This window comes from Ischnura elegans, chromosome X (assembly GCF_921293095.1).
Source record: "Ischnura elegans chromosome X, ioIscEleg1.1, whole genome shotgun sequence".
In the NCBI taxonomy this organism is placed as follows: domain Eukaryota; kingdom Metazoa; phylum Arthropoda; class Insecta; order Odonata; family Coenagrionidae; genus Ischnura; species Ischnura elegans.
In genome coordinates this window covers 93,312,578-93,335,651 of record NC_060259.1, presented here as the reverse complement: position 1 = coordinate 93,335,651, position 23,074 = coordinate 93,312,578, and the positions used below count along the sequence as shown (strand labels likewise).

General features: G+C 37.2%; 1 protein-coding gene across 1 annotated transcript in view; it reads right to left on the bottom strand.

Moving 5' to 3' along the window:
- Positions 1-23,074, bottom strand: part of LOC124170798 (serine-protein kinase ATM) — a 182,773-nt gene that overhangs the window by 102,734 nt on the left and 56,965 nt on the right. Inside the window, exons 14-20 of the mRNA XM_046549763.1 lie at positions 20,200-20,280; positions 16,302-16,397; positions 16,087-16,190; positions 15,837-15,981; positions 13,881-14,038; positions 6,175-6,399; positions 2,069-2,222 (exon numbers count right to left, since the gene is read on the bottom strand). Coding sequence (XP_046405719.1) covers positions 2,069-2,222; positions 6,175-6,399; positions 13,881-14,038; positions 15,837-15,981; positions 16,087-16,190; positions 16,302-16,397; positions 20,200-20,280 — 963 coding nt within the window. The remainder of the gene's footprint in view (positions 1-2,068; positions 2,223-6,174; positions 6,400-13,880; positions 14,039-15,836; positions 15,982-16,086; positions 16,191-16,301; positions 16,398-20,199; positions 20,281-23,074) is intronic.

Below are 23,074 nucleotides of genomic sequence, written 5' to 3'. Positions count from 1 at the left end.
AAATTATAATACACTCGCAATTATCTCTGCTAATGATGGGGAGAGGTGGCATTAATAATCGGAAAAGACGAATAATGCAAACTTTCACTTAAATTTCATGTAATTTTCATAATTCATGGAAATCAAACAATTTAATATTATTTTTGCACGTTGTCTCTTATTTTTGGTTGCTCCACGGAATCATTCACAGCTATCTTTTGCTGACCACGATCCTTTTAGCCACGATAACGGGATGGCACTCATATTCCTACTGCTCCATGTAATCCCTGGTTCCTAAAAACCACACACCCGTGTCTGTGAGATCAAGGATTTAGAAAGTCGTTTTGAATGAATGCTTGAAAACCGCTGTGTGACGTCAGAAACTACAATGTCAGGCACCACATTGCATAGTCGCATCTTGAGCAAGTTGCCCAGAATGTAACTACTGCAGGACGTGGTTCCGTGATCACTGAACACGATCCCGCACAATGATGTTTAGATAATGTGAACACAGAGCTTCCGTGAAGGTAATGGGCACGCAATCACCTCATCATACAGCAGCAGTTATAGGAAACCAGGACTTTTGGCAATTTGTCTATGCAGGCAAGTGCCTGACTATGAATCATGCTATCTCTACTTCCACTTCCCTTGCTGCCTACACTTCTGCTATTCCTTTCCTCTCCAGTTCCCCCTTGACTAGTGACAGTGTATATATGTCCGAGTGCGATGAAATCTCCTGTTCCTTTGGGTCGTATTCAACTGAATGCGAGACCACGGCAATAACTGCACATTTGCGATATGAAATATAGAATTATAGATTGTTGACAACATTTATCTTAATTTGCGATTGGTTAACCATTGAGGAAATCTTCTCATTCAATCAAGAATTTTTTCCCACCACTAATCGTGGTCTACATGCTAGAGCACACGCCCAAGTAAACTTTAAACATTCCTTGCCAAAAAGTAAACAGAATAATTTCCTTTTTTGAGAGGATTCTAATAGAAAAAATAGGTATGGAGTAGCCTTGCATTAAAATGCAAAAATCCTGGTGCTTTTGAATCTGATTAATTTTTTATAAAGATCGCAGAAAATGTCGAAGAAGTGTAAATGCACAGATTAGCCGGAACATGGATAAACCGCAGCCAGATAATCGGTAGTCTGCTGTATGAAGAAGAAAGAAGTTTAAGCCTTTCTAAAATAGGAGCAGATCATTAAGGGAACACATTGACTGCTAACCCATCACGAGGGGAGCACTGTGCAGATTGAATGTCTAATGTAGCCATTTAAACACAAACTTTGCACAATCCAAAATATGGAACTGAAAAAACCTTAATTCTGACAGCCAGTGCAGTCATTTATCCTGGTTACTTTGATAAATATACATACATATATATACAATAAAACATATCCACAACTATAACACAAGGGGTTGTAGTGATTTAAGAGTTACTGTACATAAATCAACCATGTTCAGCAAAAACCCCATATATGCTGGGTCAAAATATTTCAAATGTTTACCTCTAAAGATTAAACAGCTAGATTCATTCTCCAAATTCAAAGGTCAACTTTATCAGTATTTATGTGACAATCCCTGTTATTCAGTGGATGAATTTATGTCTTTATAACCTGTCTTTTGAAAATGTTACTTTTATGTTTATGTCTGTACCTATCCTTCTCGCCTTAAATATTATTTTTTAATACCTCATGTATGTACTATTCTTGTGACTTGTTCCATACGTGGCTTAGACACGTCTCTGGGAACCAATAAAAATATTATTATTATTATTATTAAATGGGAATTGGCATCAAAATTATAGTCACAACTAACCCAGATACTTGTGAGTCTGATGGTAGTTTTAATTTTTTCAGTTTTGAAGCATTCCAATTGGCCAGCAAACTGAATTGAAGGGCTGTTGATCCCTTAATGGAAATAAAAAGGAATGCCACTCAATTGTAAAGCAATTACACAAAAAATTTATGAGTAGAAACACTATGAAACCTGATTTAGCACATGAAGGTTATTACATTGAAATTCAGCCTCAACATATGAAAAAAATACAACAGAGTTACGAGGCTTGTTTCTTTTACCTCGATCAACATGGTCCCGAGTCACCAGCAACAGTATGTGATAGATAGCCGTTTTTCTCAACAAGGGGCAAGTCACTGCCACAATGCACAAGCAGTGCACTGCTATCTTCAAATAGTTCTTTCTCTCATACCTTGTGATTGCCTCTGATTCCTCCTGAAAAAAAACAATAAGTAAATATAAATTCTGTTCAGGGCAAAAACATATGCATGCAGAATATGCACAAAGGACCCAGAGATAATTAACACCATAATTATCACGGCAATTCTATCACTCCAAAAAACCACTGACAACAGCCAAAAACCCTTCAGCTAACACAACTACGAATTGGGAATAATTTCTACCCTGTTCTAGAGCCATACCCTGAACACATAATTCTTTGGCAACAGTGCCGAGGAGCACTTTTGTAGCATTTGGAGGTAGGAAAATATTTCAGCCATTTCTTACATCTCCCAATGTACCAGTTTGTTTTAACCAATGTTTCAACATAACTGCATCCAATTCATTAAAAAGTTTGGTCAATAGTATGGTATGGCACTAGTACTTGCTGGAAGTATCACATCTCCTTATTGTTGGATGATGCTAAAAGTACCATTTGCATCAGTAATAATGATTAAATTTGATTATTTCACGGTTTTAACATACAGTAAACTCTCCATTAAACGAAGTCAGTGGGACTGGAAAATTGGCACTGTGTACAATAAGATTCCTATCACCATCCGTTCCATTTCCTCATCAATTCTATTCACAGCCAAACTGAGACATATCTTAATTGAAAAGAGCTACTACAATCTTAATGAGTTTTTAACTGGTGTTGTACATTAACCTATGACCTCAATCCCACTGAGTGTAACTGTGTGTTAGTATAGCTCGTGTGTATTGTATTTTGTTTAGAGATGCCCGATTAGTATCAGCGAATACTCGAATACCTCGAGTACTACAAAGTATTCGATATTCGAGATCTTGAATAATTATTTTAAAAGTACGATCTCGAATACCTCGAATAATTTGAATTTCGTGCCATGCTATGTCGCATGCACGTTGTTGGTAGTTGACTTGGAAACAACGTAGAGGACTCTAGTTGTTTAGTGCATGCAGCACCATTTTAGGCAAGTTGACGAACTACATCAAATTCGTGGATAGGAGTGGTGAATAGATATCATTTGACGCGGGGAACCGAAAATGATCTGGGGGGGTGGGGGGGGGGGGGGGGAATCTGAAAATTCCCGGTTTCCCTCTCGAAACTTCTCAATAAATAGTAAAAATGATTGGAAAAATAATTGATTTTTGGGGAACCTTCCGTCATGCATTCAGCTTCTGCTCCCGAACCGTTCCACTCATCAGAAAGATCATCACGAATTCAAAGACTGCAAGGATGCAGGCTTCCTCTGATGTCAGTTTTGTTTTTTATGCCAAACGACGGCTCCGCAATGATGCGTCAAGGTTGAAAAAGGATCAAAATTTTCATAAAAAATAATAGTTAAGAAAGGCACATGCACGGGCCCCTGGCTGAATGCAAACCATCAATACACCAACATTCAAAAAAGTATTTTCACCACTTTTCATTCTAAGCTCATCCAGGAGGAAACCTCGACATGAAACTCCCTTTTTCAAATGATGAGGCATCTTCCGGAAGAGAAGAAGAAAGCCATGGCATTAGCTGCCTCTAACCTGAGTTTTCATGTAGACATAACTCCACCACAGTGTGATGCTATCAAGTGATTGATTGGTGTTCTGGATGTTTTCGAAGGAGCAACATTTCTTGCAAGTGGAAGTGCAGTCACAGTTTCTTATGTTATCCCCCTCGTGAATAGCATTATTAATTTCCTAGAAACTAAGAAGTTTTCGCTTAGTCATCTAGACAAGGTTTCGTCAATGATTTGCTGTTTTCCAGTAAAAGTTGGTATGAATTTCTGGAAAAAGAACAATTATTTACTTTTGCCACAATTCTTGATGTACGATTCGAAGTCAGTGATTTCCAAGATTCAAATAAAGTTGAGATGAGGAAAAATCAGAAGGCTTTGGAGATGACAAGTCCGTCTAAACAAAGTCACTCAAAAAGTGAAATAGAAGAAAAACGTACATTTAATATGCTTTGCACAATTCGAGGTATTCAAAATTCAATGTATTCCAATATTCGAGGTATTCGAGTATTCAAGGTATTCGAATATTCGAGCAATAACTTATTATTCGAATTTGATATTCAAGTTCAAGAAATCTGCTACTCAACCCATCTCTAATTTTATTATCTGTTTGTATATAATCCTATATTATCTTTACGAATCTCATTGATGTATTATCCCAATGAAGTTAATAAATATTATTATTATTATTAATATCCTCACTACCTCTCCCCACCTCTTGCTGTTGACAACTACAGTATATTCCCCAACCTTCCCCCCATCCGAAATGTAACATTGTCTATAAAATAAACCTTTAAAATGATCCTCTACCATTGATGATAAAAAGTGTCCTCTACCATTGATTGACTTCATTCTCTTCCTCCCTCACATTCCCAACTGTTGATTTAAAAGTGTAGTCATGAGGTAGCCAATTAACCTGTAATGACATTGAAATTTATGTAATTTTATGTACTTACAACATTTTCTTGGTATGATTCTATTGCGTAGGGTTCAAGTAGGATTGTAAGAAATACCGCAAGTGACCTTCCTCACATGTTACACTACAAAGTATTGTCAACGCAATATTTACGAATAGACACGTAAATAGGGGAATTGTTTCATCAATGATATTTTTTTCTAATTCCTACTTCCCCACAATTGTCACATTAAGTTTTTAGGCGAACCCTTAACCTAAAATATTGTACTATCATTTAAGATTTCCCACTTTGATGCACCACAGTCAGAGGCACTAATTTTCTATCTCCTTTTGCTGGAATAACTACTCTTGCTGACGAATTTTATGCAGTTGTTCATACAAACGAATCCCATTTTCTCCTGGGGACCGAGCCCATTGCTCATAATTTCAAAATATTTTGTATTTTCGAATAGCACCATGTATTTGTCATAGGCTTTTCGCTAGGACCACAATTTCACTATGTATGTAATATCAAAAATTTTGTATTATCCTTCTTAATATAATCGAGAGTTAACTGTATTTGAGGTCCAATAATTTAATTCAGAAATGCAGAGGTCACTCTTACTAATAAGATTACTTCAGTGTTTACCAGAATTTTGCCATTGTCTCAGTCTTGAGTTAGCATTGCACTAGGTTCAAATGTTCATCACTGAGTTCCTTTTACCAAACCCCTTATCTTGAGTCAACCAGCTTACATCAGTGACTAGCACATTTGGATGATTAATCAACCCTACTACATTACACTGGTACAGTTATAGGAACATAGTGATTCCCTGGGCAGAGGTCATCTGGGCCCAATCCATTTGGCAACAGATACATAAGTAGCAAAGACATAAAATATGAAATTTGCCCCAAGGCAATTCCAAAGGGCCAACTACTACACTTTTTTTCATTCAAGATACAAAGATCCCCGAAAATTACCAATCATTTAACATTTTCTCTTTCAACTACCATTTTCAAGGAGAGAATCCATAATTAGCTTCATAAAATGCAAAAGGCCAGATCAGAAACTACTCAGAGGACACCTCACACAAAGGACTTTTTTATGTTATTCCTAGAAAAACTTCTAATCAAAAGTCATTTTTAATTACTTCCTAAAATACGGAAATTCTTACCTTGAAAACCCAAAACAGACAAGTTCTATATATGCATTTTAATATGCATCAAACGCGAATCCTTTTCATACAGAGCAAAATATACGCTAAAGCACTTCATAATTTACAGACCTCAGTGAATATTGCACAAACTTAAATAGTTTTTTCTTGTTTTCCCCTCCTTTTCCAATTATAACCACTGCATCTAGGCTCCTTTTCATTAATATGTATTATGCTGAGCAAAGTCCTTTTTTGAGGCTAATTTTTCTTAAAGGGTGATGCTCAAAGCATAATAAATATATTCTATTCCATTCTTCATCCAAACAGGCATCCCAATTTTCCTGACATTCTCATTACTTAACTATCCTGGAGCCACCATGGTAAAATTGAATCATAGAATAGAATCATAGTCTTACCTGAGGGCAGGAGCCAAGTATAGACTTGAAATAAGCATCTAAGCTTGCTCTTTGCTCGGTATCTCGCTGAAACTGCAATGGATACAAGGTTGAATACAGCGTTTCAGCTACAACCATCCGCACATCAGCATGAGGGTTGTCCAATTCTTGCATTAGGAAATTGCTCAATGTTATCTGATTCCTCTCCCTATCCAGTAGCCATGGCCATGTCAAGTCTGGGCTAATCTAAATAACGAGACATGAACTGAGACGTTAGAGTGAATAGAAGTAGCATATAAAGTGAGCATATCCATACTAAAATTATTTTCATGGTTTTGTAGAAATGGTATTTATGCAGGGTTCCCACAAATTTTCCACTGTCATTTTCCATGAATTCATAGACAAAAATATATACAAAGCTCCATGCCTTTAGCCCAATGATCATTACGGTTTAAATCAATATAAAATCACAATTGCACATGCATGCCATTAGCATCATTGTCTAGAACAGCGGTTCCCAACCTTTTTTTCCTCCAATACCCTTCCACATGCATATAACTAATATTGTACCCCCAAAAATGCAACATGCACATTTTATTAGATAATTTTACTATGGGCAGGTGACACAGGTTATAAATAATTGAATAAATAGAAACTTTGTTTTTAATACCCCACATAATAAGTACACATATTTCCTGGTCAAGAGATACAAAGTTGCTTGCATCTGCCATAACTGATTATTTTCAGTGTACCCCCACTGGTTTGTCACATACCTCCATATTATGTTTGCTTTACAATGCAATGGGTGTAAGAAAGGCTCTCACCAAATTTTACCATTCAGCGCTGAATAATTTCACCCCTAGAGCAGTTTGAAGTTTTAACTTGAATTCCGCACCAAAAACGTATTTCTCGGGCGATGCCATGTTGATGACGTGTGACCCTCATGATATCTGCATTGCTTGCATAAGGAGTGCATTGTCGTATGCATTACTTCGAGTATAAATAAATAGTAGATAAAACGGAGAATTTGAATGAGTGGGAGGAAACCTTACGTATATTGTTGTGTGCCGAGATGTGAATCTACCTCTTGTTAAACACCAAACAATTATTTTTTTATGGTGCCAAACGACCCAGACCGAGGAAGGCAGTGATACGATGCTGCACGGAGACAGCATATTCCTTCAGAGATAGGCTGTTATAGAATTTGTGAGGGCCATATTAATGTAAGTCTAAGTCTCTTCTGCTTCTCAAAGGGATTTAGTTTCTATCACTCCTTTTGTTGTCTTTGGCCGCACATCGCAAAAATTTTGTATGTGCTCAAATATATAGGCACTTAACAGGAAATTTTACCTTTTTAATTACAAATATATCATTGTGCTTCAATTTATGTTGGATATAATGATTATTTTGAGTGCATTTACTGCATATTTGCCCTGGTTTTCACTCTTTGTTTCTATCTTACACATTAGAAGCCAACCATTGCAATGGTAAGTGTCTTCGACACTAACCTGGTGATGTGTTAAATAGCACAAAGTAATACATGATAATCTCAAATTAGTGCTCCAGGAATACTACGATATCATATTACTCACAATAAGCAGAAATAAGCAAATTTGACTCCCGGTGCTGCCAGGTTTATAAATAGAGGCAAAAATAGTAAATAATAAACATTGATAACTTTGCAAATCTAACAACAAAACAGAGAAATCGGAGGCAAATGCATACCGAATGAATACTAGCAATTACTTTGAACTATCATTAATCAAAATATAATAATTGTCAAATAATAAAATATAATGTGTTACTCCTTTCGGCAGACTTCAAACTGTACATGCTAACGCTGGGATTTTATCCACCATTTTCCTCTGAATTTTAAAAATTCGCATCAGCATCAAAAAAAGCATAATAGCAAATACAGCAAAATTATGATTATAAAAAACCTGTAAATAAGTAAGAAAACAAGCAGAAAAAAATTATGAGAGACAGTCCCGACCCCTAAATCTTCACTACCCGAGCTCAAAGCTTTGCCCACAAGATCACCGCCACATCGAGCCATTACATGATAAAAATCATATAATAATTAATTAAACCACTAAGGGTGAAAATCAGTGCAAGTATGCAGTAAATGCACATGCAATAATCATTACACCCTACACAAATAGAAGCAGAATTATAAATTTGCAGTATAAAATAATTTGTCCCTTTTAGTGCATATAGCAGAAAACTATGAAAGGAGTATAGGATACTAAATTTCCTTGATAAGCAGAAGTGGTGCCACAAACTTTGTCCTAAAACTTTTGACAGTGACTGTACGTGTAACTCTGATGTAAATATAAGTGAACTTACGGATATTAGCATGTAAAAATCCCTATCTCTGAGTTACTCTTTCATTTGATGACAGTTGTTTACCTTTTTTTATAGTACAAAACTGACTTGAAGAATTATCAGGAATACAGTTGATCAAAGCAAGGCCTCTGCTTAAAAAAATGCTGCTCCAACTAAATTTGAATGCTAATCCTAAAAGAAACGGAGAGAACACCGAATTTCCTCCCTTCAGGGGGCAAGAAAACAGTTATATCTATAGCACATTTGTTCATTTATTTCATAATTCACATCCGGAAACTAAAAACCAGTAATGAGTAAAGGATTTCATGATGGTATGTCCACAAATTAAAACATCCACGTTAATTACCATGATTACTGTGTCTCTCAAAAGTGTAAAAATTTCATCTTAAGAAGTTTCATTTCAATGAAATGATTCGTTTTGAGACAAAAAATTGTTCAGAGTCTTAGTTGATAATGTCAGTACATTTCGGGAATCAGCCAGAACGAAATTAACATTTTGCTTTGCCATGATGATAAACTTTTGGCAACTATTTCCATGAACCCAAAGTGTATACGGCTTCTTTCAGCATTACTCACGCAACATTCATGAGGATCACACATCACGTGGCGTCAGCCAATAGAAATATGTTTCGTATCGTGGGCGTGGCCAAAGCTCCTAGCGGACTTTCAAAGCTACTTATATCGGTTAAAAATCAAATTTGAGCTCTGTAATTTGGCGTGAATGTTTTTCATTCATATCTTTTGGGTTTTCAATAACAAAAACCAAATTTTAATTTTGAATGTTTCCTCCTATTCTAGTATTCAAGGTATTCAAGCATTCCTAGGTGGTATGGGTCTATCCCTGGGTAAGATAGGCCATGTAAATGATAAGTGATGAAAACATTAAGCCTGAGATGATGCCGTGACTTGGTGATGGGAGGCCCCCGACAACTATGCCACCCATCACCTGGGGGAGTGAAAATGAGTGAAGGTGCCGTACGAGTGGTTCCGTACTTTCCAGGGTGGGTTAACTTAAAACCAACGAGTGTTTTCCGTGTGGATTCAATAAAGTCTGGTTTCATATTTGTTAGTTTTATTTTTATTCGTCTTTGGACCATGGCCCTTTCGAAGAAACAAGTAAGAACTTTAAAAGATGGACTGAAAATAATTGTAGATGAAGAAAAGAATCCGGGCTAGCAGCGCGTGAATATTGCAGAATGCCTCGCGTTGTCCGCTAGCACATGACGGCAGGGGTGGGGGTAGAGCAAGATAAGGTGAAAACAAGAAGTGGGATGAAGCCCAGGGTCAGGTGGGCATGCCGCTGATGATTAACACAACATTGCCTCAATCATGTTAAAAATTTAATTGCTAGAAAGGAACATTTCAAATAATAAACTATTTTTGGCCTATTTGATCCAACTCATAACCAATCACTGCATCAGCGAAAGCAGTTGTTTGAGGTATAACATGCACACTTCTCTCGTAAATACGTGTACTTGAAATGGCATTTGATGGATAACAATTTTTACGTCAGACAGAAAGGCATAATAGCAGTGAAAATTCCGAGTGGAGTGCAAAAATTTTTTAGCAAGGCAGCGTGTTCCTTTAGGATATTTGAAAGAGACACAAGTCTAATCAACAATATGACCTAAGTGTTTCGATAAAGTAATAATATCCCTGTAATCAGCTAAAATCTCGTTTGAATCCATAAATGAATATCATAATTCACAAACATCCAGCGTTTCCTGGGACATAGGCAACCCGGCCAAACATCCGCATCGATTGTTTTCCCGCATTCATCGTTTTTCTCATCCATCCCCCTGAAAAACGAAAGATTGAGGTTCCACTGTAATAGCAAAAAATAATTGCACATGCATGCAGTTTTGCTTTACAATTAATGTACTTAAATTACTCGTTTCAGTCTCTTCCTCCCCGGATTCTGATGAAGGACTGCTGGATTTGCTCATATTTAAAGTTTCATAATTTTCATCTTCATCTGAGTCATCAAAATCTACATTGGACATATCTATAAAAGGTTTACAACACCTTCATCTCAGATCTTTCTCCCTTCCCTAAAATGGTATTTCCATTTAGATATTAGATATGGCGTGCCGATGAATTGACAGAGTAAGTGGTGCCTATTCTTTAGCGAGAGTGAACCAGAAAAAAGTGGCTGAAGGAAAAAGCACCAGGAAAAGTTCCTGCAATGCCAGTTAAAGCAGTCTCCCTCTCCTTCATCATATCCCTCTCTAGAAGAAACTACTCAGTCACGTCAATACGATTAGCCTTCAAGTTGAAATGGCTAGGTGGCTATGTTTTCAAAGTGAGAGACCCCGCTGTTTCTTTTGAATAAAAAACCCACCTGATTCAGCAACACCGACATACCTTTCGCTTTATCAAGCCCTACATCAACGACCTGTAGGACCTCAGATTGCTTGATAAACATGATAGTAGCTGCAAAGTTTTGGTAGTGGTCCAAAGCAAAAACATCACGCCACTAGAGCATGGTGACCGAAAGAATGACTGACAGCGTGAGATGAGCAAGGCTGCAATGCCATGCCCTATCGGTCATTATGACAAAAAGTTAATAAAAAAATAATTTTAAGGTCAATAGACTTCTCTGCTTTCCCTCAAATGAAAAGGACACATTAATAGAAATGAAAGGAAAAAGAAAATACTTTGGTGCAGTGGGCAAATTTATTGAACAATGTGTTAATAAAATACTCCTAACAAATAGTCACCGAAAATACTTATTTATTAATAGTTTTAATGATCAAGTTTTTTGCCCTAGTGCATTAATCTGAGTAAAACTTCATCCTGGAGATTGAGACCTAAGTTTGCAATTACAAAAGTTTTGCATATAAAAAACTTATTATTTTCATGTGCTCTGTGTATTTAGCACTGGCTTTTTGTTGGGACTGACACGATAGCATCACATCATCGAAACTTTTTTGTATACTGCTTCATAAAATAAAGAATTTTCTCTATTGTAGTTATATCATTCATGCATTTTGCGTACTAATGTATTAAATAGATTGTTCTGCCTCAATTGTCCCTAAAAATACTGCTGATAAGAAAATGAAAGATAAGTCTGTGGCGTTCGTCACACCGAAATGATGGGATGGGTAGCTTATTATTTGATATGTTGTTTGTAAATTTATGTAGAACATATTTACAGTGGAACCACGTTAAAGCGAGAATAGGTATTGTGAGACCCCTGCCATTACGAGAGATAGCCAAAGCACTGTCAATTGACCCTATGATTAGCATGTGAAAAAATTTCATTTTTACGAGGCCTTTTTGGTATTGGCACTTGGCATAGAGAGAGTTTCCATAGCCGGAAAACCTTCGCCAAGAGTCCCTAATCTCTGTAGTTGATGACGGTCTGTTAGAAATGAAGTTAACATGGAGTGCTCCGCCTCAAATTCATGCGGCTAACTGTCGTTCGATAAATACGTAGTTCATTTAGGTGAAAATATTGTGGGATTAACATTTGCGAATGTTTGATCTTTTTTTCCTCTGGGGCAGAAAGCAGTTGACAGCATACCCGCATGTCCATGAGTTGCATTCATGGAGAGCATATGAAGGTAGACACCATGGCCAAAAAATGCAAAACACGTCTTAGCGATATAATGAAGATAATAGAGCAATGCAAGAGTGGCATAATTAATTTTTCTACCTATTTGCTCTTCATAGATTGAGCGTGCTTTTGACAATTTTGTCGAAGTCCCTCACTCTAAACTACAATGCATGGAGAGATCCGAAGAAAAACTAGAGGGCACACAGAAACAGTGGGTCTGCTAAATGATGTGATTTACTGGCAAGAATGCTGGGCAAATTACAAGACGATAAAAAATTTGAATGCCCAACTACGTATCTGCAACTTAGTTGTCTCCCACACTTAACATTGCTGGGTGTGTTTTCAGCATTGCTACAAAGTGACATCCCGGGCTCCTGATGGAAGAGTCAGTTTTCGCGGCATGAATACACAGGCCAGACTGTCACTAAGCTCAATAAATTGTAAACCACAATCGTTCACACAATCATCGAAAAAATTACCAAGGCGGTAGTTAGAATGTGATTCACAGGGGAATATGGGAATAAAATAATTGCAAAACTGGATGTTTTATTTTGAAATGCATGAAATATTTTCCCTTTAGAGGCAGAAGTAGCAATGCGGTTGAGTAATTCTGTCTCCATCGATAAGAGTGAAGTTAGTTGAAACATTTCTGCCGGTAAGGGATTATAGTCTGCATTAGTCACCTCTTTTGTTTACTGAACATACTATGTAGCACTTCGAGAAGTATAGAGCCATAAATAACAGAAAGTGAGCACTATCGCATGATTTTTGCCATGATTGGGGAGAAAACGATGTGTTCTCTCCTAATTCAACAGTCACTTACAATGATTAGTATAGTTGGATACCTTTTTCTTATTTACTGATTGGTATGCTATTACACGGAGCAAAATGGCCATAACTAACAGTTACACTGAAAATTGCAACCCATTTAAGAGTATATGAAAAAAAATAAGTGCAAAATATTTATTGCTGAAAATGTTACTCCATATACGTAATGGCAGCTGCATTAACAGTCTCTGGTTGCCTCAGTACGATTTGAGGAGGTAGTTAGGCCACCTCGGGGGTGTCTCCTTGCTATGGTAAGAGGAGGTTTGATGAGAAGGAAAGGTATGAACCATGAAAGGTTTGCCTATAAATTTACATGCAAAATAGGGGTGGTACGAAGTACGGAGTTTAACCATGTGAAGAGGGTTTACTGCAATTGGGATCCTTGGCAAGGGCTGATGGGACCTCATGGATGAACCCACCCACAGAAAACACTTGCTCACAAATTCACGCTTGCAATCAAATAGGATAGGGAGAATCTAGCTCGAGAAGAGCAAAGTTAACATGCTACTGGAACAAGATGAGGTTGGGTATCTGATATATTTCTTCCAACCATAAAGTGGCCTGCTTCTGCGCAATGAAGTAAAAGCACTTGCAACAAAAGGTGGTAAGTGGTTCAGCTTCGGTTACTTTCTTCACTTAGGTCACTGCAAATAAATATAAGTTACATACTGTTATAAAAGGATAGCAAAATAATCATAGAATGCCTGAATAAAGTAGAGAGAGGAACTGAGCCATGGGTAAAGGTAACAGTCAGCCAATCCTTTTGTTGCATCACTTACCGTATATGTCTGAATATAGTCCCCCCTTTTTTTCAAAAAATACCCAAGGTAAAAGTAAAGGGGGGGAATATGTTCAAATGCATTTTTTTAACTTTTCCCGAAACTGAAGCCTCAAAATTAGGGGGGGGGGACTATATTCAGAGGGGGACTATATATTTGGAGAAATACGGTAATTTAAACGTTGGATACTTAAACAGCATGAATGAAATAAATACCTTTACAAGACACCCGATCAGCTTCACTGCCTTTGTCTGGATATTGGATGGAAGTCTCCTTTCAACCAACACTCTGTACATAGTCTTCAGATAAAATTCACTAGCTTTAATCACAATTCGTCCAACAGTGTCATTTTCGACAGCGTGCAGGGAAATTTCTGAAAATAAAAAAAGAAATATAATACCATAATCCCACATAAAGAGCATATCCTAATAATATCAAAATCAACTGAATACCAATATAAATACAGCCATTCCTTGCTTAGGGCAAGGGATGCGATCCATGGGATCTTTGCACTAATCGATTTGCATTATACCAGACCATTTTAACATGGGGAAGATAGTGGTGTGTTTCCGGAAGCACAGGTGTTAGGTATTGAATTTCCTAAAGACCATATATATTCCTATTAATAGCCTCAGAAAACCTTATTTATAAAAACAGTCAGAGTTTAAAATATATTTAAAGATTATAGGTACACATTCAAAGACGTTTTTTCAGTTTAAAAACATCTTCGTACATGCTATTCAAATTCCCTCCCTATGTGCGGGTGGGCTAAGATATAGGAAATAACATGCTAGCTCAGGGGTTGGCAATGCATTGCCGGCAGGTGACGAATTTTCAAACCAGTCTTGAAACAATTTTTGTGTCACCCAGGCCCTTTTGTCTTGAAGCTTCCACTTGATGTCTCCCAGCAATCACCACCTTTATCTTGTTTTATAGATTCAAATGAAGCCACAGATTTTGTATAAATAACTGCCTGTGATAGAGGAACATTATTTGACCATTTCTGATAATTCCAGGTACTTAGAAGTCTTTCCATTTTTTATCCAGCAATGAACTTTGCCTACATGTTGCCTACTTGGCTTCCAAGTTTACACTGAATTCTCTTCAGCTACTACTTAAACTACTCAAGCAACCAAAGCATTTTTTTCCCGAGTGAATATTTGTAGGCTCTAAATGATTCCCCAAAGTTAGACGTTAAAGTCTACAGAAGGAGAAAAATGCCTGAATAGCTACAGATTTGACCATAAACTTTGGTGATACTCGCTCAAATTCCAGCCAAAGTAAATGATATTTCCATTGAGATTTTTTTTTTTAAGTTACTGAGATTAAACTCTCACTTCACTCAAATGAGAAATTCTCTACAATAAGAATCTGTCAGTCATTTAGATTTAATTTAGAAATGATTACCACACAGTGTAGCAGAATGATGGAAGGCAGGTGGAGGAGATGAGAAGATTATGGAGCCATTCTATGCCTACTAACTCGGGATCTCCATAATGCCTAACATCCAATGTGATTTAAAACATAGTCGATCCAATATATTGATGAATAAAAATTAATGACAGGTCGGTTCCACTGATTTGTCAGTTTCAATGCTGGTTTGTTTCCTGTCATCAACTCTCAGGCCTGGTTCTCATTTCTCAATTAAGTACATACAGTGGAGATGTGTTAAAGCCAGTATGGGCTAGAGCAGATGCACCCTTTATTTTAATTGAACTTATGATTTGCATGTAAAGAAATATGTTTCTAGGAGCCCCTTTTAGTGTTGGCATTTGCCATAGCAAGAGCTTCCATCACCAGAAAACCTACACCATGAGTCCCTAATACTGTAATTGCTGGTGATCTGTTAGAATTGAAGTTAACATAGAGAGCTCAATCTCAAATTCACGAGGTAAACTGTAGTCGATAAATATTTAGTTCATTTTGGTGAAAAAATTGTGACATTAAAATATTCAAACATTAAATATCGTGAGTTCATCACGGTTCAGTGTTTCCATTTTCCAAGCATCACGAGCACAATCATGCCCAGGAAAAATAAATAATAATCCATCTCCGAGCACATGCACCGTGTTTTGGTTCAATTAACTTTGAAGATCTGGTACAACCATTACTTCATAATCAGACTCTTCTCTAGATTGAAATTATCATTTGGGTCAGCAAAATGAACTGACCTTCCAATACAGACAATATAATCTGTAGGAGCTCCACATCATTTGGGTAGTTGCATAATATTAGCTGCAACTTCTTCAGGGAAACAGACAATATTTCTGTTGTCATCGCCATTTTATTAACAGGCAAGTAGAGGAACTCCATTAACTGCAAAGGAAAATTGACACAATTGATGAAATGAACCAAACCACTTCCACATTCCAGAGCCAGATGACATGGAACATATGCAATGGGAAACATCTCTTTACTAACCATCTGCAATCGCAGAGGAAGGCAGATTCCAGTGGTCTCCTTTGGCAAATTTGATAGGAAATAGATAATAGTCTGTGTCTGCAAAACTGTGTATGGATGACCTCCTGAAATTTAAAAAAAAGAGAATGTTTACAAGATACACATGCAACACACACAACTCAAAATAAAGTACCTAATAAAGGAAAGCATCATGACGAAATAAAAATAAGACTCACCGTAAGCACAGCAGAACGCTCCTACTATTTTACAGCTAATATTTAAAAGTTGCGTGTTCTCTGCAAATATCCGGGAATCCAGTATCGAGTAAAAATCTATGAAGATAACAATAGAAGTATTCAAATGTGAGAAATAATTTTTAGCTAATGACTAAGACAGGTAGAAAATGGCGATGGAATATGATTTAAAATAGCAATTTTTTAATATTCCTTTGAGAGGCATTAAAAGTGGACAAAAAATACCAATAAAATGCATGGATAATTCATTTACGGATTACCTGATGTGTCAACGGAAAGAGTATTTGTGTTGCACATGCACCAAGGGCAGTGTGTTTGGTACACTCCAGATGATTTCTATTGTATGAGTTGGTGAAATGAATGAAAGTCTTGGCACTTAGAGTTGGGGATTATTTTATTATCCTCGCTTAATATATCAAGTGGACAATTTTCATTAACTTTAGGAGTACAGGCGGTCCTCGACTTTCGTACACTCGACTTTCGTACAATTCGCACTTTCGTACGTTCCAAATTGACACCTTTTACTTGACTTTCGTACCGTAAATTCGGACTTTCGAACGTTTGTCTACAAGCAATTTTTTAAAGTCCCGCGATGTTTACTGCGCATATCAACATTCAATTGTTTCATAAAGCAGTATATGCGGATAATACGAAGGTGGGAAGTGTTGGTTTTACTTAAGGCAATTTTTTTGTATCTCCTCAATTTCTCTATTTGAAGTGACAAAAAATGAGTGAAAAACGTAAGACTGAGGAGGTAGACACCAGTGGAAGTAAGCGAAGGTCGCATAAACTGAACACCATCGAGCAAAAGTTAAACATTATTACACGTGCCGAAAGTGGGGAATCTTTTGCTGCAATCGGACGTTCGTTGAAAATAAGTCGTTCCACAGTGTGCTCGATTGTGAAGGAGAAAGAAAAAATTAGAGAACATGTTAGAAATGCTGGGAACATTTCGTCGACCATTGTCAGCAGGCGGCGAGGTGTAGTGATGGAAGAGATGGAAAAATCGCTGACAGTTTGGATCGAAGATCAACATCAAAAAAATGTACCTCTTAGCCTTGCAGTAATTCAAGCAAAGGCTCGCAGTCTCTATGAGGATTGGAAGCTGCAATTGTGAGAAGAAGATGCTGCTACACCCGAATTTCAGGCGAGCAAAGGGTGGTTCGAACGCTTCAAGAAAAGGGCGTGCTTGCACAACGTAAAATTCACAGGCGAATCTGCAAGTGCTAATAAAGAAGCAGCAACAGAATTTGTTAAAGTTTTTTCGAAAATTGTCGAAGAAGAAGGCTATTCAGCTCATCAAATTTTTAATGTTGACGAAACGGGATTATTTTGGAAGAAAATGCCTGATAGAACATATTTAGCGAAAGAAGAAAAAGTTGCTCTCGGTCATAAGGCATCCAAGGACAGGCTCACATTGCTTCTTGGAGGCAATGCATCCGGAGACATGAAGTTAAAGCCGATGGTTGTCTATCACTCGGAAAACCCAAGAGCACTAAAGGGGAAGAACAAGGGATTGCTGCCAGTAATTTGGAAGTCGAATTCAAATGCATGGGTGACCGGAATGATTTTTCAAGATTGGTTTACCAGTTATTTTGTACCAACAGTCAGGCAGTATTGCCAAAAAAAATGGTTTACCTTTCAAAATACTGCTAATTTTGGATAATGCTCCGGGACATCCGAAATCATTGCAAGATCTTTACCCCGAAATTAAAATAATGTTCCTGCCTCCGAACACTACGAGCGAAATCCAGCCCATGGATCAAACAGTTATCGCCACTTTCAAGCGGTACTACATGAGGAGAACCATCAGCCAGGCTATCCGAACGACTGAAAAGGAAGATGGACCTACCTTAAAAGAATTCTGGAAAGGTTATAGCATCTGGAACGCAATCAATAATATTAACGAATCTTGGGCAGAAATCAAGGAATCTACTATGATAGGCTGCTGGAATAAGTTATGTCCTGATTTTGCACCAAATTTTAAAGGCTTCGACGAGACACCTGAAGTGGCCACGGAGGAAGTTGTTGAGCTAATGAATCAACTGGGCCTAGACGTAAACACGGAGGACGTAGATGAATTGATTGATTCTCATGGACAGACAATGTCAAACGAAGACCTTATCACCATCCAAGCGGAGGAGGGAAAAGAAAAAGAGGACGATGATGATGAACAACCAGAAGATGGTCAGAGTCAACCAGCCCAAACTTTGACGGCGAAGAAAATGAGTGAAGCATTCACTCATCTTGAGAAATTTTTTAACATAATGGAGGAATGTGATCCAAACACGGAGAGAAGTTCACAGGTCCGAAGAGCCGTCGAGAGAGACACTGCTTGCTATAGGCTTTAATATCAAGAGAAAAAGAAGGCTGTAGTTCAGCCTTCATTGCATAGATTTTTTAAAAATGTTGACTAGACATTTATTATAAAGACATTAATATTGTTATAAACAGATTTAAATACAATTAATATATAAAAGTGATTCTTTCCGATGGTGATTTTTCGTTATGTGCTGTTTAATTCATGTACGAGATTCACACTTGCAGCAATGATGTTGGACGAAATATAATCCGAATTCCGTATGTCTTTCGTCTTTATTGTCATGATCACGAGATGCGCTGCGACGAGGTGTTACCAGCAGAAGAATTATGACGTAAAAATTTAAAGGCATCAATGAAAGTCAGGGTTCAAATTGCATTTTGTTTTCTTCTTGGAATGTTTTGTTTTAGTAATAGAGAAAATTATTTGTGGAATGTCAACTTAATCACCGAGAGGAAGTTTCGGCACTCAACGGAATTCCTGTTTTTTTTTTAACTTCTATTTACTCTTTTCTGCGTATTTTAAAAAGAAATTGCATACTGTGAGGAATGGTATTAATTCATTATTAAAATTAACGAATGAAAATAAAATCTGTGCATAAAATGAGGTTTTAGAATGTATATTTCGCTCTTTTGGAACGTAACCCCTAATTAGTATGGAACTCAATGGTTCGACTTTCGTACATTCGACTTTCGTACACGTTTTCAGGAACGCATTGTGTACGAAAGTCGGGGACCGCCTGTAATTCAGGTATAGAAACATCATGATCTAGGTATTTCAATTCCAGCAGGACATGCATGAACCTTGTTTGCCATTCATGATCACCGAGTAAAACATTAATGTTCTTCTTACAAACTTATAATGTAGGAACTACATACATTGGAGCTCAAGCATTTCAGAGAGGAATGAATGATGGAAGCGACGTCTTTTTATTTTAAATATTTTTAAGGGATGCTCAATTCGAAATAAATCAAGTTGTCATTATTCAAATAAATGTAGTCTCATCATAATGGGAAATAGTAATTGGTTAATATAAAAAACATCAACCAGTGCCTACAACCCTTTTGGTGACTGGCTGATCAACACCTTATCATCCATGGAAATCACTGAATTAAACATTATTGTCAAATATAAATCATCAAAACAACACTCCAACTCATCCCTCACCACTTCCTCTGAATTCACAGTAAACAACTAAGGTGATAATAGGCAGCCCTCCACCACTCTCCACCCAATGCTTGCCCACCCTGATTCTCTGTCACATCAAGGGCCAAAGTATTTTGAGTGATGAAATAATGAAATGTTTCAGAGAAACCTGTAGGAATGATTTTTGAGGGCACTTGCAGCTCTCTGCCTGCTGAATGGGATGTCAAACTATGATCCCTTGGACGCATTCGATCACGAGCAGGCAAAAATTAACACTAGATTCCTCTCCAACCTTCCATCTTCACCCATCTATACGGTAAAAATGACGTAATCCGCAGATCAACTCCTCCAATCGCATACATACCTGCTCAAAAACTAGCTTAAAAGTTTGGAAATTCAATCAAGTATAGTTACCTGTGAAATAAACCAATGTAGACTGAAAATGTCTATCTGGAGCACTCTTCATAAACTGGGGTTTTGTATCAGTCATTGTTTCTGAAAAAATAGAAAACCTGTGAGATTAAGATGCTCCCATTAGTAATAAAAATAATATATTAACAATGATCAAGTGCACATATGAAAGTATGCAGATATAAAAATGAGGGGTAGTTACAATAAACATCAATGAGGACCCATTACATAAATGTACATTTTAGAGGACAAAAAAGGACCCATTACCTGAACGTAACTTCCTTGTATGGAGTCAACAAATCCAAAATGATTTTTACTATGATCAGTGGAAACTGAATTACATTAGATCAAAGGAGAGGGAGGAAAGGATTAAATCCAGTTTATAAGACCAATGGACCCAGATTAGCAACAAAAATATTTGATCAGTAAACTTAGTGTTAAGTTATATACAAGGACTGTCATTAAAGCAACAGACAGCCGGGACTAGTGCCACCGTCTTGGCTTCGGAGTATTCCTACACTGCGTATGCAACCAGCTATGAAGGCTTGCACATTGTGCCTATCATACTTTGCGTACAGTGGAGTGGTAAAATGAGTGCTGCAATTGAAAATTCTGCCAGTAGTGAAGTGCAAGCAGTGATTAGGTAGGCTGGCAAAAACTCCCAAACCAATTGACAGATTTGTGATGAGTGCGGTCAAGAAATAATGACTTTTTAAGACTCACGAGACAAAACAAGCATTGGGCAAAATTCAGCAACAAAGTTTTGTTTCTCCACGACAATGCTCGTCCACACACGACCAATTGTACCCAAGAGCTCTTGCATGATTTTAGATGGGAAGTTTTCAATCAACCGCAGTACAGCCTGGATTTGGCGTCAAGCGATTAAGACATCGCCCAATTGTTCCCAGTGATGAAGATGAGGCACTCTACCCAACAACTTGACACTGACATTGAACAGCTGGTGTAAACCAGTGATTGAACTCACAAGCGGCAGATTTCTACAGAGAGGGCATTGAAGAGATAATGCCACTTTATGATAAATGCCTTCATTGAAATGGCAATCAAGTAGAAAAATAGTGTAACAGTTTCCATTCAAAAGGTATAAAATAAAAATTGTTATTTTCACTTTATTTTTTAAATTCAAAACGCCTGTTACTTTCTGGAGAAATAACCCAAATAGGAGCACACAGAGCACAAAGTGCAAACATGTCGTCTACGCGGAAATACAGGATACTAATGTGATTTCTAATTCTCTCATGGTTACTTTGATAGCAACTAAGTAAAAAGCCAAACAAAGAAGGTACTCTCCTCCCCATTCCATTAGTCAGTCATTAGTTCCCTTCCCACCAAACCTCCACCCAATGTGGAACCTAACATAGTAATGCCAGTTTCCAAGAGATTGATCCCAACTTTGGCCTTAGCAGTCTCCAGCCGGGGCAAGGTTGCAACTTCACAAGATATTGTTTTCATGATCATAAAGAAATGCAACCACTTGCATGTTTAGCATATAATATGGCTTTCAGAAATATATTTCATCTGTACTTTCAACATCTTACCATGATTCTGGGATGCACATTTAATTTAATCATCTTTTAAACTTTTTCAACAAATACATTGTTCACTGATTGATGGCACCATTGGGTATTAAACCACTGGAAAATCTAGCCTCAAATACTGATACACAGTGTGAAATCTTTGTTTTTAGTATAACCTATTTATATGATCTATTGATGAAATGATACATCAAAATAATAAAGTTAAATCTTAACATTGCTATGTTCTATTTCTAGACCCAACTCATCCCTAAAAAAATAAGCACAATGCATTTTAACCCTTTTGCTGCTTCAATAGATTTTTCATCGGTTCCATTATTTTGCCTATTATCCGTAAAAAAATGAATTGAATCATTCATTTGACGTCGCTGAATGTCGCCGCACGAATGGACGTAGTTCCGCTAGAATTTCGAGCAGATGACAGCACCTACGACCGAAGGGAGGGTTTTTCGAAAACGTAGATATTTACCCGCATGTCGTGTTGAAAGGAAAAGTTTTTTGAAAGTCGTGGAATACCCCCGCATGTCGCAGGCAATAACCATAATGTTTTTTGCGGGTATTCCCGCTTGTAGCAGCGAAAGGGTTAAGGTATAGATAAAAATATATTCTACAAAAAAATGCTTTTTTAATGAATCATTTTTTTAATAAGGGATATACATATATTGAAAGGGCTAAAATAAGTAAGATGCCAGTATAAGTATAAAGCAACAGTAAGTATTGCCAAAAAAAAACTACAAAAAAGCCATGGACTAAGTAAGTTCATAAATGATGCAACAAGGGTCCAAAGTTTTCAGAGACGACATGGCAAAACACTTCTCTTGCCAAAAAGGAATTCCAGGAAAAAACATCCAATCAATTACACTAGCTATGCTCTCACTAATCACAGTCACTGGCTCAAATCTACAGAGCTGGTAGTCTTGACAAAATGACTTTACCATCAGACTTCAAAAAGCTTAAATAGGGTGCTTTCCTACTATTTTTTATTACCTAAATTGAAAGATTATTACTCCTGGAGTATGCATTTCACGCTCTTAGATTTTCGAAGGACGATATCTATTTTTTGTAGAGATGGGTCGAATAGCAGATTTCGCGAACTCGAATATCGAATTCGAATATTCGAATACCACGAATACTAAACGATGAATGCGGGAATGTTTGACTCGGTTGCCTATGCAGCAGGAAACATAAGATTTTGGGGAGTAATTTTGATTTCCTTTAAAGGATTCGAACAGGAATTTACCTGATTAATGGAATATTTTAATTTTATGGAAACAATGGGGTATATAGTTGATTCAACTATCATCTCTTTCAAATATTCTAAGGGG